Raw genomic sequence first — 13,589 nt, 5'->3', positions numbered from 1 at the left:
TGAGTTTCCACAGACACTGATCCATAGTAATTGCTTAGTGAATGTTAGCTGGCTTGCCTACGACTTACCTAATCTCATTTCCTATTTATAAGATGATCACGTATTTTTTATCCAATTCAGCATACTTTCAGCATGAAAGAGGGAGCTGTTAATAATCATGCCAAGATGCAGAAACTAAGACTGTCCCTGAGAAACTGAGGCTCATGGCTGCCATACACATTTGCCATGCTCAATTCAAACTGTACGTACCACTTTGGAGTCCATGAGTGTGTCTGGGAGGGTAACTCTAAAACTCCAAACCTTAGGATGGACAAGGAGTTCAGACTCTTAGCCACAGGAAATATGATGCTGGTGGCTTTCTACTACTGATTTTTGTCTCAGTGTTTTTGAGCTCTGAGTACTACCTGCGATCGCCGTATCTTTTGTGAACAGTATTTGCAGCAGATGAGGGCTTAAAACTTTAATAGTAAATGTACGCAGTTCCAGACATAAAGACCCACCCTTCTTCTTAGGTCACTCAGTGTGGTATCCATACCATGTGCCATCTTGGATGGACCATCCTAGACACCACGGAAAACCAGCCCTATGAGCTCCTAAACCACTCTCCATGTCATACCATGTGACAACTTTACTTCCGCCCAAGAGGCATACTTACAGTTTTCACAGCTCTGGCCAGTATAGCCTGCCAGACAGGCACATCTATAAGATCCACTTGCATCCAGGAGGCATGTGCCATCATGCAAACATGGGGATGATGAACAGGCTGGGAAGGAAAAGACATTCGTTAGTGTCATGGTGCCCTGAGTCCATCTCTCCAAGGCCACAGTCTTCACCCAAGTCTTTCACTTGACCTCTTGCAACATTTTTATTCTTTGTACTGAATTCATATTCCTACTATCTGACAATGCCTAAAACTGGCACTTGTTAAATGTTGGATGCTGCTGGCACTGCTTGACACCACTGAAGGCCCCAGATGTATGCTCAAGGTACCTCTAGTCTGAGGCACATAAGGAAAGCACAACCAAGGGGGAGCATTAAGCTAATGAAAGAAGAAGCATGGTCATATCACTTCCACAGGGACTCCAGAGAATCTTTGGATAGCTTTAGAGTACACTCTTTCAAGAAGGCTCTGTATCCTGATACCGAGAGACAGCCACAGGCATATATCTTTATGACCCCTTTGATGATGTGATCAAGAATTTCCAAACATATGTTTTGTAAATACTAGTCCCTTGCCATATTGATATCTGCTCAGCTACATAAGAAATCTGGGCTCAATTCTGCTGGAGAAATGCTGCTGATATTCAATGGTAATTAACCAGGTGTCTTTACTACAAGCTCTCTCAGTTCCAGGCCATAATACACATGGTGTAGTTATAAGAATGCACATAACATTCATTCTTTCCCAAGCTTGTTTGATCTCAGAATCCACATTTTACAGAGCGTCTTGGGAGTATCTAAAAAAACCTGGGAAACACTAGTCTGTGTGCTATTCACCATTCCAACATATACTACTTGGCTCATGTCTGCAAATCTGTATTGAGCAATTGCTCTGGGAAAGTGCTAGAGAAATACAAAGATGATTAGGACATTCTATTTACTAGATCAAAGCAATGGAAATAAAAGTATACAATCACTATAACCTGAATCATGGTGCAATTAGTGCATTAAGAAAAAGTGTTACCGGGTAGTCAAAAAAAGGCAAAGTCATAGCTCGCTGGAGCAAGAGAAACTGTTTAGCAGAAGTGAGAGAATGTGATACTTATCACAAAGAATAAGTTTCAATGTTCAAGTTTGGGGCAGGTGACCTTATCCAGAGAGAATGACTTTCATACAAACAGACACACAGGGGTGTTTGAGGAATGACATTTCTTATTATTTGCCAAGGCAGACCACCATTTCCCAGAGTTTTCCTGGGAAGGTCAAGGAGTTCATTTCAGGGAAAGACCCGCCTTTAGTCACAAGACCATGAGCTGATGCACTGCCACTGCCCCCAGGTAGCTTCCCTGACACCCAGCATTGACTGGCCAACAGCCCTAAGCACCCACAGACACACCTGGCATGGAACTCTGCTCAGCCTCTGCCTGCACGGTAGCATCATGGAATGAGGGTCCAGCCACAGGCTGAGCACATCATGGCAGTAGAGTATCTAGGACTCCCAGACCCTGCACTGTGCCATGGGCACAGAATGGAGAGGTGACAGGCATGCAGACTATTTGGAGCAACCTCTGAGGGTTGACCTGGGCATCAGAACTGGCTTATTTCACTGAGAGTATAGGACTAAAGAGACACTGATTCCATGGCCATCCACCTCCTTTCCTGAGACTTTCACATCAGACCATCCTCCTAAGGAAACCTTCATGATCAGAATAGCATTGCAAGTTTGTTTTACTCTAATTATTCAGTACTGTAAATAGTTGACCTTCAAGCTTGAGTTCATTTTGTAACAGGCAATACAATTGGGTCTCTAAACAATGAGAGCTGGGGAGATTCCTTAGAATTGAGCCATTTGTTCATTGGGGTCATATCCTACCTGCAACTCTAACCAAAGAGAGCAGGAGTTAAAGTCAAGTTTGGAGTTATTCATCAAATAGATAACATTTGCCACGGCAGTTTAAGGAGGCACATGGAGGGTAAGGGTCCTTGAAGCTGGGTGACCACTGAGGGCTCACTATCTACTAGAATACACAGCCACTTCATTTGTTCTGTCTTCCAGAATCTACTTAAGGAACAGGATCTATTCTCCTTCCCTTATCACTAATTAGGAAACAGAGGCGCAGAGAGGTAGAAGAAAGCACCTCCCCCTACACACACACCATAAGCTCTAAAACAAAAACATTTGTGTACAAACCCCTGGTCCACCCTCACAGCTGTGTGGCCTTGGACACATTATCCATTATCTCTTTATGCTCCAGATACCTCCTCTGTATAAATAGATGACAATTCCTACTTCTGCATCTGAGTGAGCTTTTCTAATAGATGGCTAGAAATTTCTCTTTTTTGCTCAACGTAGGCTGCTTCTGAGCAACCAGTATGATGTCTTAATAAGGCTAACCAGGAAGAAAGGGAAGCACATAGAAAGATTTTAGGGGACAAGTCATAAAATGGCCATACTCCCATGATTGTTATATGGATTTAATGCAATCCTGATGAAAATACTGATAACATATTTCTTGGAATTAAAGAAAACAGTCCTAAAATTTATTTGGAAGCAGAAGAGACCTAGAATATTGGAAACAATTCTGGGGAACAAAAGCAAGTCAGGAGGCATTACAATCCCTGACTTTAAATCATACTACAAAGCTTTAAATCATACTACAAAGCTACTGTGATAAAGACAGAATGGTACAGGCAGAAAAACAGACCCGAGGATCATGGAACAGATTAGAAGATGCAGAAACAACTACAAACACATTCAGACACGTTATATTCGACAAAGGGATCAAACACCCTCAATGGAAAATAGATAGCCTCTTTAATAAATGGTGCTGGAAAAGCTAGCTTTCCACATCTCAAAGATAAAAGTTAGGCCCATGTCTCTCACTGTACACTAAACTAAACTAAAATTGGATCAAAGATCTAAAATCAAAGCAAAAACATTAAATCTGCTGGAAGACAGAGTAGGTAGAACTCTTGAAGATATTTGAGGAGACAAAGACTTTATGAAAAAACCAGACTGCAAGGGAAATATTTCAAAGAATGAACAAATGGGATCTTGTCTTTTTAAAAATCTGTTGCGTAGCAAGAGAAAAATCATCGACAGAGTGTAGAAACAACCCACTGATTGGGAAAAAATTTTTGCCAGCTGTTCCTCAGACAAGGGACTAATATCTAGAATATATAAAGAATTTTTAAAAATCAGACCCCCAAATTAAATTTTGAAGAGCCAATCCAAAAATGGGCATCTGAGATGAACACACATTTCTCAGATGAAGAAATACAAACAGCAAATAAATATATGGAAAAATGTTCTGGTTATTAGAAAGATGCACATTACAACAACATTGAGATTTCATCTCACCCCAGAAAGAATGGCTATTATCAAGAAATCAACCAATAACAAACACTGGCAGGGACATGGGGGAAATGGAACCCTTCTCCACTGTTGGTGAGAGTGTAGACTATGGAAATCAGTGTGGAGATTCCTCAAAAAATTAAAACCAGATGTTCCATTCCACCCAGCTATTCCCCTTCTTGGTATCTTCCTGAAAGAATTTAAAACATCATATCACAGCAATATATGCACACCTGTGTTTATAGCAGCACAGTTTGTAACAGCTAAATCTTGGAAACAGCCCAAATGCCCATCAACCAATGAATAGATAAAGAAGATGTGGTTTTTTAAATACAATATAGTACTACTCAGCCATAAAGAAGGATAAACTTGAGACATTTATAGGTAAATAGATGCACCTTGAGACCATGCTCTTAAGTGAAGTAAATGGAACACATGTGTGTAAATACCTCATTGTTTCTCTGGTGTGAGAAAGCAAGAGCATAAGGACAAGAATGTATACTAGATATTATGAAATAGGGAGAAAATGCTCAACTGGGAAGGGGAATGAAGGAAGGGGGAGAGGGAATGGAAGGAAGGGGAAAGAAAAGAAAGAGAAAAAATGGAGAAATGTAAACAAAGCTTTTGTAAATGAGGAGGGGAAGAGGGACTGAAGGGAGGATAAGAGAATGAGAAAAAAAGAGGAATTGAGATAAATTATGTACAGGTACAAAGTCCCTATAATGAAAGTGGTCATTATGTATATTTAAAAATATACCAATAAACTTAATAAATGAGAAAGAGACAGAGACAGACACAGAGACAGAGAGACAGATGCAGAGACAGTGATCATTTTCTGTGATTTTGAATGTGTGCTTTTCCAGGATCTCCAGTTTTGGGTCTGTGTCCACTTCTAGGCCCATTCCTACTCATGCTGATAAAGAAAGAAGGCAGTCTGATTTCAGGTCTGTGCTATATGCAGTAACCAGTAGGCAGTAGGATCAGGTCGAGGGTGCAAAAAAAAAATCCTGCACAAGATGTAATTGAAAAAACAGTAAATATCTAAGTTTTTAAAAATTTATTACAATAAAAGACACACTGCCATTATCCCCCTCAAAATATTCCCCCTCACTTTGAAAACATTTGTCCCCTGATGACTGCCACTGTCTGAAGCAGTTCCAGAAGTCTTCTTCCATGAGTGTCTTTAGTTGCAGTGTCATAGCTACCTCAGTGTCCTAAATTGATTCTAAAATGTTTATCTTTGGTGGTCGTTTGGTCTTTGAGGAAGAGCCAGAAGTCACATGGTGCCAGATCCAGTGAACAGGTGTGTGAAGACACACTTTAAGGTTTTTACCACCTGCCGTTCCATTGGAGGGCGCAGCAGCAGCATGCACCACAATTTTTATCATACCTGGTAAAGACACTCATGAAAGAGGACTTCCAGAAACTCTTCAGAAAGTGGTAGGAACAATGGAACAAGTGCTTTGAAAGTGAGCAAGAATATTCCAAGAAGGAGTAATAGCAATATGTGGTACTATAATAATTTTTTAAACATTCCTCATGCGTTTGGTTATGTTTGTCTCCATGGCCTTTACCTGTGATCTCCTCATAAATGGCATGAAAGCCATCAAAATTCTTGGAGCCATCGGAGTGGAAGAGGACATGGAGTGCAGGGCCCGTGCTCCGGATAGGGGCTGGCCGCTCGTTGCCACAGAGACGCTTGATAATGGGGCTGTCGCTATTGTCTCCGTTGCGGATCTCCACGTAGTCATATTGGCACATGTAGTCAAACTCCAGACTCAGCATGACAAACCTGCAAGGGGGGACAAGGTGACAAAGGTACAAGTGGGCTCTGGGCAGTCTTGAGGGACAACAGACAATGACACAGCATCTGCCTTTGGGGAAATAAACTCTGATTGGGAAGACAGATAATAAATAGGCAAGGAAATACAAAACACAAGGTAATTCCAAAGAGTGCTAAGTATTATGTATAAATTAATGAGGTCAGAGCATAAAGTGGTTGAGGAGGGCAAGTTTCCAACACAATGCAGTCAAGGAAGACCTCTCTGAGGGCCTGGTACGTGAGCAGAGATTTAAATAACGCAATGGAGCCTGACCTGTGAGAGTAGTGAGTTAGAGTTCCAGACAGGGGGCTCTGTAAACTCAAAATCTCCCAGGCAGTAATGAGCATGGCATGTTTGAGGAGCTGGAAGAAACTCCACTGTGCTCAAGCTGTGAGTGAAAGGCAGACTAGTAGGAAGTGATGTCAGCGAGAAGAGTGAGACTCAGCCCCTGCTAGGTGAAGAGTTCAGATAATAGCGCAAGCCCAACAGAAAGCCACTGGAGGTCACACAAGAAAACAATCACTAGGTTTAGTCTCAGAGGAAAGGAGATTGCAGAGCTGCAAAAGTGGAAGCAGAGAAGCCAGTTAGGATCCAGGATAGCACCCTAGTGAGAATCAGCAGTGGTCTGAAGTAGACAGGTAGCAGTGGGAGTGGAGGAAGGTGCATGGCTTTGAGATTATTTCATAGGCAAAAAATCATGCTCTGGACGTGGTGAGTGTTAGAAATGGAGCATGATGGATGACTGTTGAGCTTTCAGGATATTGTGCACCATTTTCCAGCATTACAGTTGCATTTCAACAGGCGGTCAGGGTTGAAATAGATGGAAAGAAATCCCATATTCCCATGTCTCTCTCAGGCTCTTTCCTGGGAAGATAAAGTGCTTCTCACACCTCCACTATTTTATATTTGGGAAGATCTTAGAGAGGCTCTTCAGAGGCTTTGAGGGGACTTTTTTTCAGTCCCTGAGCCAGTCTCCCTGATGAAAAGCCCAAGTAATGAGCTTCACTGCCAACTCCAAGGCATCAGGATATGGGGACACTAGCTCACAGGTAGTTTTGATAAGGAGAATTGAGAGGGGGTCAGTTTTACTGGGTCCTTCCAATTTGGAGTTTCATGTTGCCTCTTCTAGAGGACACAAAGCCATACAAGAAGCCAGCTGCGATGTGGCAAACTCAGGGTGCCTTGATCCATCCAGAAGATATTTACGGAAAGTTTGTACCCTAGAGGATCAGAGATTTCAATCACTTACACCCTTACCACTGGTCAGAGAAGAGAAGAGAGGAAAGGGGAAGGGAGGGGAGGACAAAGTTCCTACATATCCCAGGGGTGTCAGAGCTACTCTGTTCCAATACAGAGGAAAAAAGGAAAGGGAAGCATTGTCCAGGAGAGTTAAAAATACACTGGGGTGAAGAATAAAGTGTTGTTTCACCTTTGTCCATCCTATTACAGTTTCCTGGTGGATCAGACTCCTGAATTGTGGCCCTAACCCCTCACCTCAGTTGAATGATAAACCCCGGTTTGGCATGAATGGTCCATTCGCAGCGAGCATTCAAGGGGTAGCTCTCCAACAAAATCTGACCCTTTGGGGCTCGAAGAACCTGGCCACATCCTGAAAAAGGAAGAAAAGGTTGGGACATGGAGATATGAGTCAAAACCAAAGAGATGGGAGAAGGTCTCCCAAGAGTTTTTGAGCTCATCTCATACCACTGAGAACAGAAGAAAGAGGTATAAGGAAGAAATTAATATTTCTCAAGCATCTGGAAATGTGCTAGGTAATTTGCATAAATTAATTCATTTAGTCCACCTCACAGTTTGGAAAGGAATGTGATAATGTCTCAGTTTTTTCACCTCAGAAAACAGAGAATCAGAGATAAATAAAAACTTGTTGTTAAGTTTCAGAGGAGAGAATCAAACGGAAACACGTTCAAATACGAAGTCCAAGCCACAGTATTGTCCTGTCTCTCCAAGATTCCAGGTGCCAGCTCCACTTAAAAGGACTCAGAAAAGGTAAAGGTCCATAGCCCATCTTTCCCTTGCCCCATCCATTTAGAAAATGTTTATGTTAATTTGTTCTATTATCAATTATGTGACCAATGCCTCTTTAATACATGACCTCAAAGGGGAGAGACAGCTTCCAATAAGTTGGACTGTATCCGTAGCTTTAAAAATTTTTCTTGCTCTCAAGTCTTTTTCTTCAAACTCTTATGAAGACCACAAATTTTAAAAATTGGAAAAATGGAAGGAAGGCTCTTCTTTGAAACCAAAGCAGGGGCCCCAAACCCTCCAACCTCACACTTCCCAGGTCCCCTGGATTACATCCAAAGACATCATCCCTTAGTCTGAAAACTGCTAGGCACAGCAGTCTTTAAATTGCATTATAATACTTCTCAGGTGCAGAAATACAAATGGCAAATAAATATATGAGAAACTGATCAACATCATTAGTCATTTGAGAAATGCAAATTAAGACAACACTGAGATTCCAGCTCACCCCAGAAAGAATGGCCATTATCAAGAAATTAACCAATAGCAAATGCTGGAGGGGCTGTGGGGAAAAAGGAACCCTGCTCCAGTGTTGGTGGGAGTGTAGATTGGTGAAACTACTGTGGAAATCAATGTGGAGATTCCTAATGAAACTAGGATTAGAGGTCCCACTTAATCCAGCTATTCCCTTTCTGAGTATTTTCCCAAAAGAATTAAAAACATCATACCATAGTGATATATGTGCATCCATGCTTATAGCAGTGCAATTTGTCATACCTAGATCTTGGAAACACCCAAAAGCCTATCAACCGAGGAATGGATAAAAAAAGCTGTGGTATTTTTATGCAATGGAGTATTACTTGCTATGAAAAAGGATGCACTCGAGGCTTTTATTGGTAAATGGATGCAACTAGAGAGCCTACTCATAAGTGAAATAAATCAGATCTGTATGTGTAAACATCATATTATCTCCCTAGTGTAAGAACATGAAAGAGTAAATAAAACCCAATATGTACAATAGATATTGTGAAAGAGAAAGAAATTGCTCAAAGGAAGGAACAGCTGGGATGAGGAAAAGGAGAAAAGAAAGAAAGAAGGAAGGGAAGAAATATATATACATGGATAGCTGGGATAATTGTACTGCTGATGTCTAATTGTTTATTGAAAGGAACAGTTAATGCTTAAATTTCTTTTGACCAACTCTGGATGCTTATATCTGGTACTCTGAACAACTAATTTGAAGATAACTATATGCAATATAACAACCATTGGTGAATTCCCATTCATGGACTACCCAGACCTCCCCTGGGCCTAAGCTTGTCTACCACTCCTCCATTTGCTCACACTGCCAGAGCCAAGCCAGTCTTCCCTGAGACACCAGTGTGAGACTCTGAACCTACTTTTCCCCTAACCTAGAAGACCATGTTCTTCTACATCTCCTATGTTTGGGAATTAAGCTCCAATAACATTTCCTCAAAGAGGCCTTCCTTGGTGACCCAGCTGAAATAGGTTCTCCTATTCAATAGTCACTATACTGACACTTAAATTTCTTTGTAATATGCATCACTAACTGAAATTATTTGAGCATTTTAAAAATTTTATTTCCTTTAGTAGCCCTGGGACCTCTTCTAGCTTGGACAACTGGAACAGAACCTGGCAGGTGTTCAGTAAATATCTACTGCGGGGCTGGAGATTTAGCTCAGCGGCAAAAGCGCCTGCCTGGCAAGCACAAGGTCGTGAGTTCAGTTCCCGGTACCGGAGAAATATCTACTGAATCATGAATGTGATATCATTTAAAGCCAGGCACTAACTAAACATTTCACAAACTTGATTTCATTTAATTCCATAGAAGATCTAGGTAAACAATATTCATCTTCCCATTTCCTGGACCCAGAACACTAAGGATAGGGGAATTAAGTGACTCCTCTAAGATCATAATAGGGAGTCAAAAGACTCCATAAATTACTGTACTCACTATAAAATTAAGAATAGGAACTTTTGAGTCTAACTGCCCTTGACTTGAAACTCACTTTTAGCTTCACTAGCTGTGCAGCCTCAGGCAAGTTACTACACCTCTCAGAACCCCAGTAAATCTGAGTCAGATGTCAATGGAGTGACACCTACTTCACGAGGATTGTGAGGCTTCAAGCTGCTGGTGCATGGAAACCCCATACCAGGAAAATCAGTAAATGTTAGCTGCTGCTCTTGGGTGGCAGATCAGGGCTTTGAACTTGGATCTGTCTAGTCCTGTTGTTGGGTCCTGGTACATTAAACTGTCTTAGGGACTTCCTGCCCTAGCCTCCTTTTACTCCGTTATGAAGCAGCAGGAATTTTCTTCTCCTTCCCAAAAAACGTCTATGAAATCCCCCCTCCTTGGAAGTACACATTCCTTCTTCCAGCACACCTCACACCTTCATCGCCCACATCTGCTCTACGATGGGTGTGAGAGAAAAAAAAAAAGAAGTCTTCCTGTGCAGCCCCCACCCCTCCGGGACTGGCAGCTTCCCAGCCTCCAAGGTGTGAAGTCCCAGCTCCCCAGCAAACCTCCTGGTGCAAACTCCGAGTCTGAACCAGCGGAGAATCCTGCCAGCCTGTTTCCGGTTCCTTCCTCCATATGGAAGCTGGAATCAGACAGCCAGATCTCTGGGCCCCTCCCCAAATGCAGAAGGAGCTGGTGCCCATCCCCACTCCTGGTCCTTGGCAAGTCCACTGGGACTTGGGTCAGCTCCAGGGTTTCACGCAGCTGATGGAGGGCACACAGTCCCCAGCTCCACCCTGCTAGCAGGCCCAGCCATGTGAAAATACTGGATCACTTAGTCCTGCAGGCCCAGGACACATCCAATGCCTTGGCTCTTCATCATGCTGTTCCTTCTCCCTCTGAAGGGGAGGACAGAGTTGGCCTCAAAATGGGAAACAACTCCCAACCAACCAGAGACAAAGAGGTCACTTCTTGGAAATGTGCTTGGAGAAGGGGTATTAGGTGAAAAGGAAGAGGAGGAGGAGCCCCCTCCCTCCTCACATCAAGGGACTCCTTCAGCTCCCCTCCCACTCTTCTTGGGGAATTGGCGGCTTGGGTGCAGAGACAGACTAACTGCACCTCTCCGTCCAGGGCAGAACAGTAAACACATCCCAGTGTTCCTGCCAAGGAAGTACCACTGGCCAACCAAGCAGGTGGTCCTGAATGAAAGACCAGAGCCAGCAAAGGGCCCAGAAGACATGTCGGGATTCCCTAACAAGGTCTTGCTGTAGGGGGAAGTAAGGTGTGTGTGTGTGTGTGTGTGTGTGTGTGTGTGTGTGTGTGAAGTTAGTATCGGTCAGTAAAGCCAGACCATCCTCAAATCCTGGACTTATCTCCCACCCTTGCACATTGCTCTAAGTTGAAACAGGGATAGCTGGAGAGGCTCAGCCTTTTCAGAGTCAAAAGGAGACCTGCATCGATTTCTAAACTAATAAGGGAGCTGGAACTTTCCCAGCAAAAGCGAACACCCTCAGCGTTCACACGGAAATCTTGTCATCTGCAGCATTAGAGGTGGGGAGGGGGTGGCAGGAGAGAGACACAACACGCTTCTGAGAAGTGGCTCTGCTTTGTTTTGCTTCCATCCTTCCTCATAGAGAGAAAAAGAAGACTTAGACAAGCATTTAGGCAGACAGAATCATTTGCATTTCCTTTTTCTCTTTCCGTGATGACGCAGGGGGCAGGACTCATTCTAGGAAGCCAGACTGGTCCTGAAACTCTGTTCGGTCCCTTCCTAGTTGTGGAACCCTGAAGAAGTTCACTTTATTTTCTGAGTCAAGGTTTTTCATTTGCAAAGGAGAATATTTTTATTTGCTTGCTTAAGGTTTAAATGAAATATTATATCTAAAGTCCTTGGGGCTGGCCTGCTTTTAGAACATGAAGTCTTAAGGTTGCTCAATGAATGGCAAGAGATTTTGCAATTTTTGAGTCATATCTGGATTGGAGATACTATTTTGGCACAAGAATCACAGGGGACAGTCCAGGCTCTGACCCACTGTTACGGACTCATGAAGCCATATCTCATTACGGACTAGGACCTTAAACCCACCAGGCCCAGCCACCCAGACAGTGCTGGCAGAACCAAGACCTGGATGATGAGATGCAAATTGCTCCATGCACTGGTCAGGAGCAGGAAGGAAGCCTCCACCTTCCACATGGCTTGCGTCATCGCATCATGACCTTCCAGGCCTTGAGAACAGCCAGGACCTCAAACACCTCCATCCTCAAGGGGTAAGAAGGGAGTTCTGGGGTGAGGCTTCTTAATTTTCATCTTGAGCCTGCCACTGATAAGCTGTGTGACAGCAGGAGAGTAACTTCACTCCCTTGTGCCTTAGTGTTCTCACCTGTAAAATGGCTGTAATGAGGACTGCAGTGAGGATTCAGAGAGCACATGAGGGCCCTTAGAACAATGCCCAGTTCATAGAAAGGGCTAAGTTGTGGCTTTGATCATAGGTTCAGATCTTCATTGGGTACAGTTAGTGGTCTATGAGTTAGGAGTCTACCACTCGCCCTGTGATTTGGCTTAAATCTCGATCAGTGTGTACTTTACAATAACCATGAAAGTGTTTAGCCCTCTTCCTGGCACCGTTCTATGACAGCAAGGACATTATATGTCTTATTAACATTTTTATATGTGTGGGGCCAGTGTTCAATAAATTCTTAACTGAATAATGACTGCACCAAATAAACAGCTCCCACATTAATTAAACCATTTTTAAATTAAAGAATCCCCAGCTCTGGAAAATCTTAAAAAAAAAAAAAAATAGTGTCTTACCAAGTCACCAAGTTGCTCAGGCTTGGCTCAAATTAGCAATCCCCCTGCTCTCTTGTTGCTTTTGGTATCTTCTGCCACCAAGAACAGTTGCCCCTCTGCCATGACACTCTGCCTTGGAACCAGCTGATTATGAACTGAAACCTCTACAAACTGTGAGCTAGATAACCTTTCCTTCCTTATAAAAATCCACCTGCCTCAGCCTTCTTGTATTATAGGCATACACCATCATGCTCAAACCATTTTAACACATTCCCACCAGTTTGTCCACCTGATGGAGCAGTCATGCATACACCACCAGTGGTTCAGAGCTACCTGGCAATGAGACATATGAATTACAGCCCTGTTGTGAATGTATAAAATGACCTGTCCATTCAGAAGGAATGATTGTTCAGCAAAAATAGTATCTACCACTCTACTACAAAAAGTATTTCTTACCTGAAGTTGTCAGGGTGCTCACAAAAGTGCACATGAAGACAGCTCCACTAATCCAGCTTAGAGAATGGAGTAGGGTAGCAGAAAGACTACGGAGTGATTACTTTCAGTTTAGCTGATTACTATTAACCTATCTTCAGTCTCTTCATCCTTTCTCTTATGATGAATAAACTCTTAATCTCCTCCAATGATTTTATTTCAGATATTGTGTTTTTTCAGTTCTAGAACTTTAATTTGGCTCTTTTTAACATTTAGAAATCTTGCCTAAAATTTCTTATAGCCATAAGCCATTATAACCATCTGCTTAGTTACTTTTCTCTCACTGCTGAGACAAAATACTCACCCAAAATTAAGGAAGGAAAGGTTTACTTAGATCAGTTTATAGAGGTTTCAGTCCATAATCAGCTGACTCCAAGGCAGGGTGGCATAGCTGAGGCCAACAGTTGAAGGTGACAGAAGACAACAAAAGCAACAAGAGCAAGGGGTGGGGGGGCAAGCTTCTTTTCCTCCCTTATACTGTACGCAGGCTACCCACCCTAGGGTGGA

At 42.8% G+C, this 13,589-nt stretch overlaps 1 protein-coding gene across 5 annotated transcripts in view; it reads right to left on the bottom strand.

Moving 5' to 3' along the window:
* Window positions 1-13,589, bottom strand: part of Pamr1 (peptidase domain containing associated with muscle regeneration 1) — a 178,586-nt gene that overhangs the window by 28,862 nt on the left and 136,135 nt on the right. For all 5 annotated transcript variants that reach the window (XM_013514345.1, XM_013514346.1, XM_013514347.1 and 2 more), the window contains 3 exons: window positions 7,333-7,447; window positions 5,590-5,807; window positions 656-763 (listed from right to left, as the gene is read on the bottom strand). In XM_013514345.1, the coding sequence (XP_013369799.1) occupies window positions 656-763; window positions 5,590-5,807; window positions 7,333-7,447 (441 nt within the window). The remainder of the gene's footprint in view (window positions 1-655; window positions 764-5,589; window positions 5,808-7,332; window positions 7,448-13,589) is intronic.

The sequence above is a fragment of the Chinchilla lanigera genome, unplaced genomic scaffold, assembly GCF_000276665.1.
Source record: "Chinchilla lanigera isolate Chin_1 unplaced genomic scaffold, ChiLan1.0 scaffold00021, whole genome shotgun sequence".
NCBI lineage: Eukaryota > Metazoa > Chordata > Mammalia > Rodentia > Chinchillidae > Chinchilla > Chinchilla lanigera.
The sequence above is the reverse complement of the archived record's forward strand: the minus strand, read 5'-3'. Positions and strand labels throughout refer to the sequence as shown.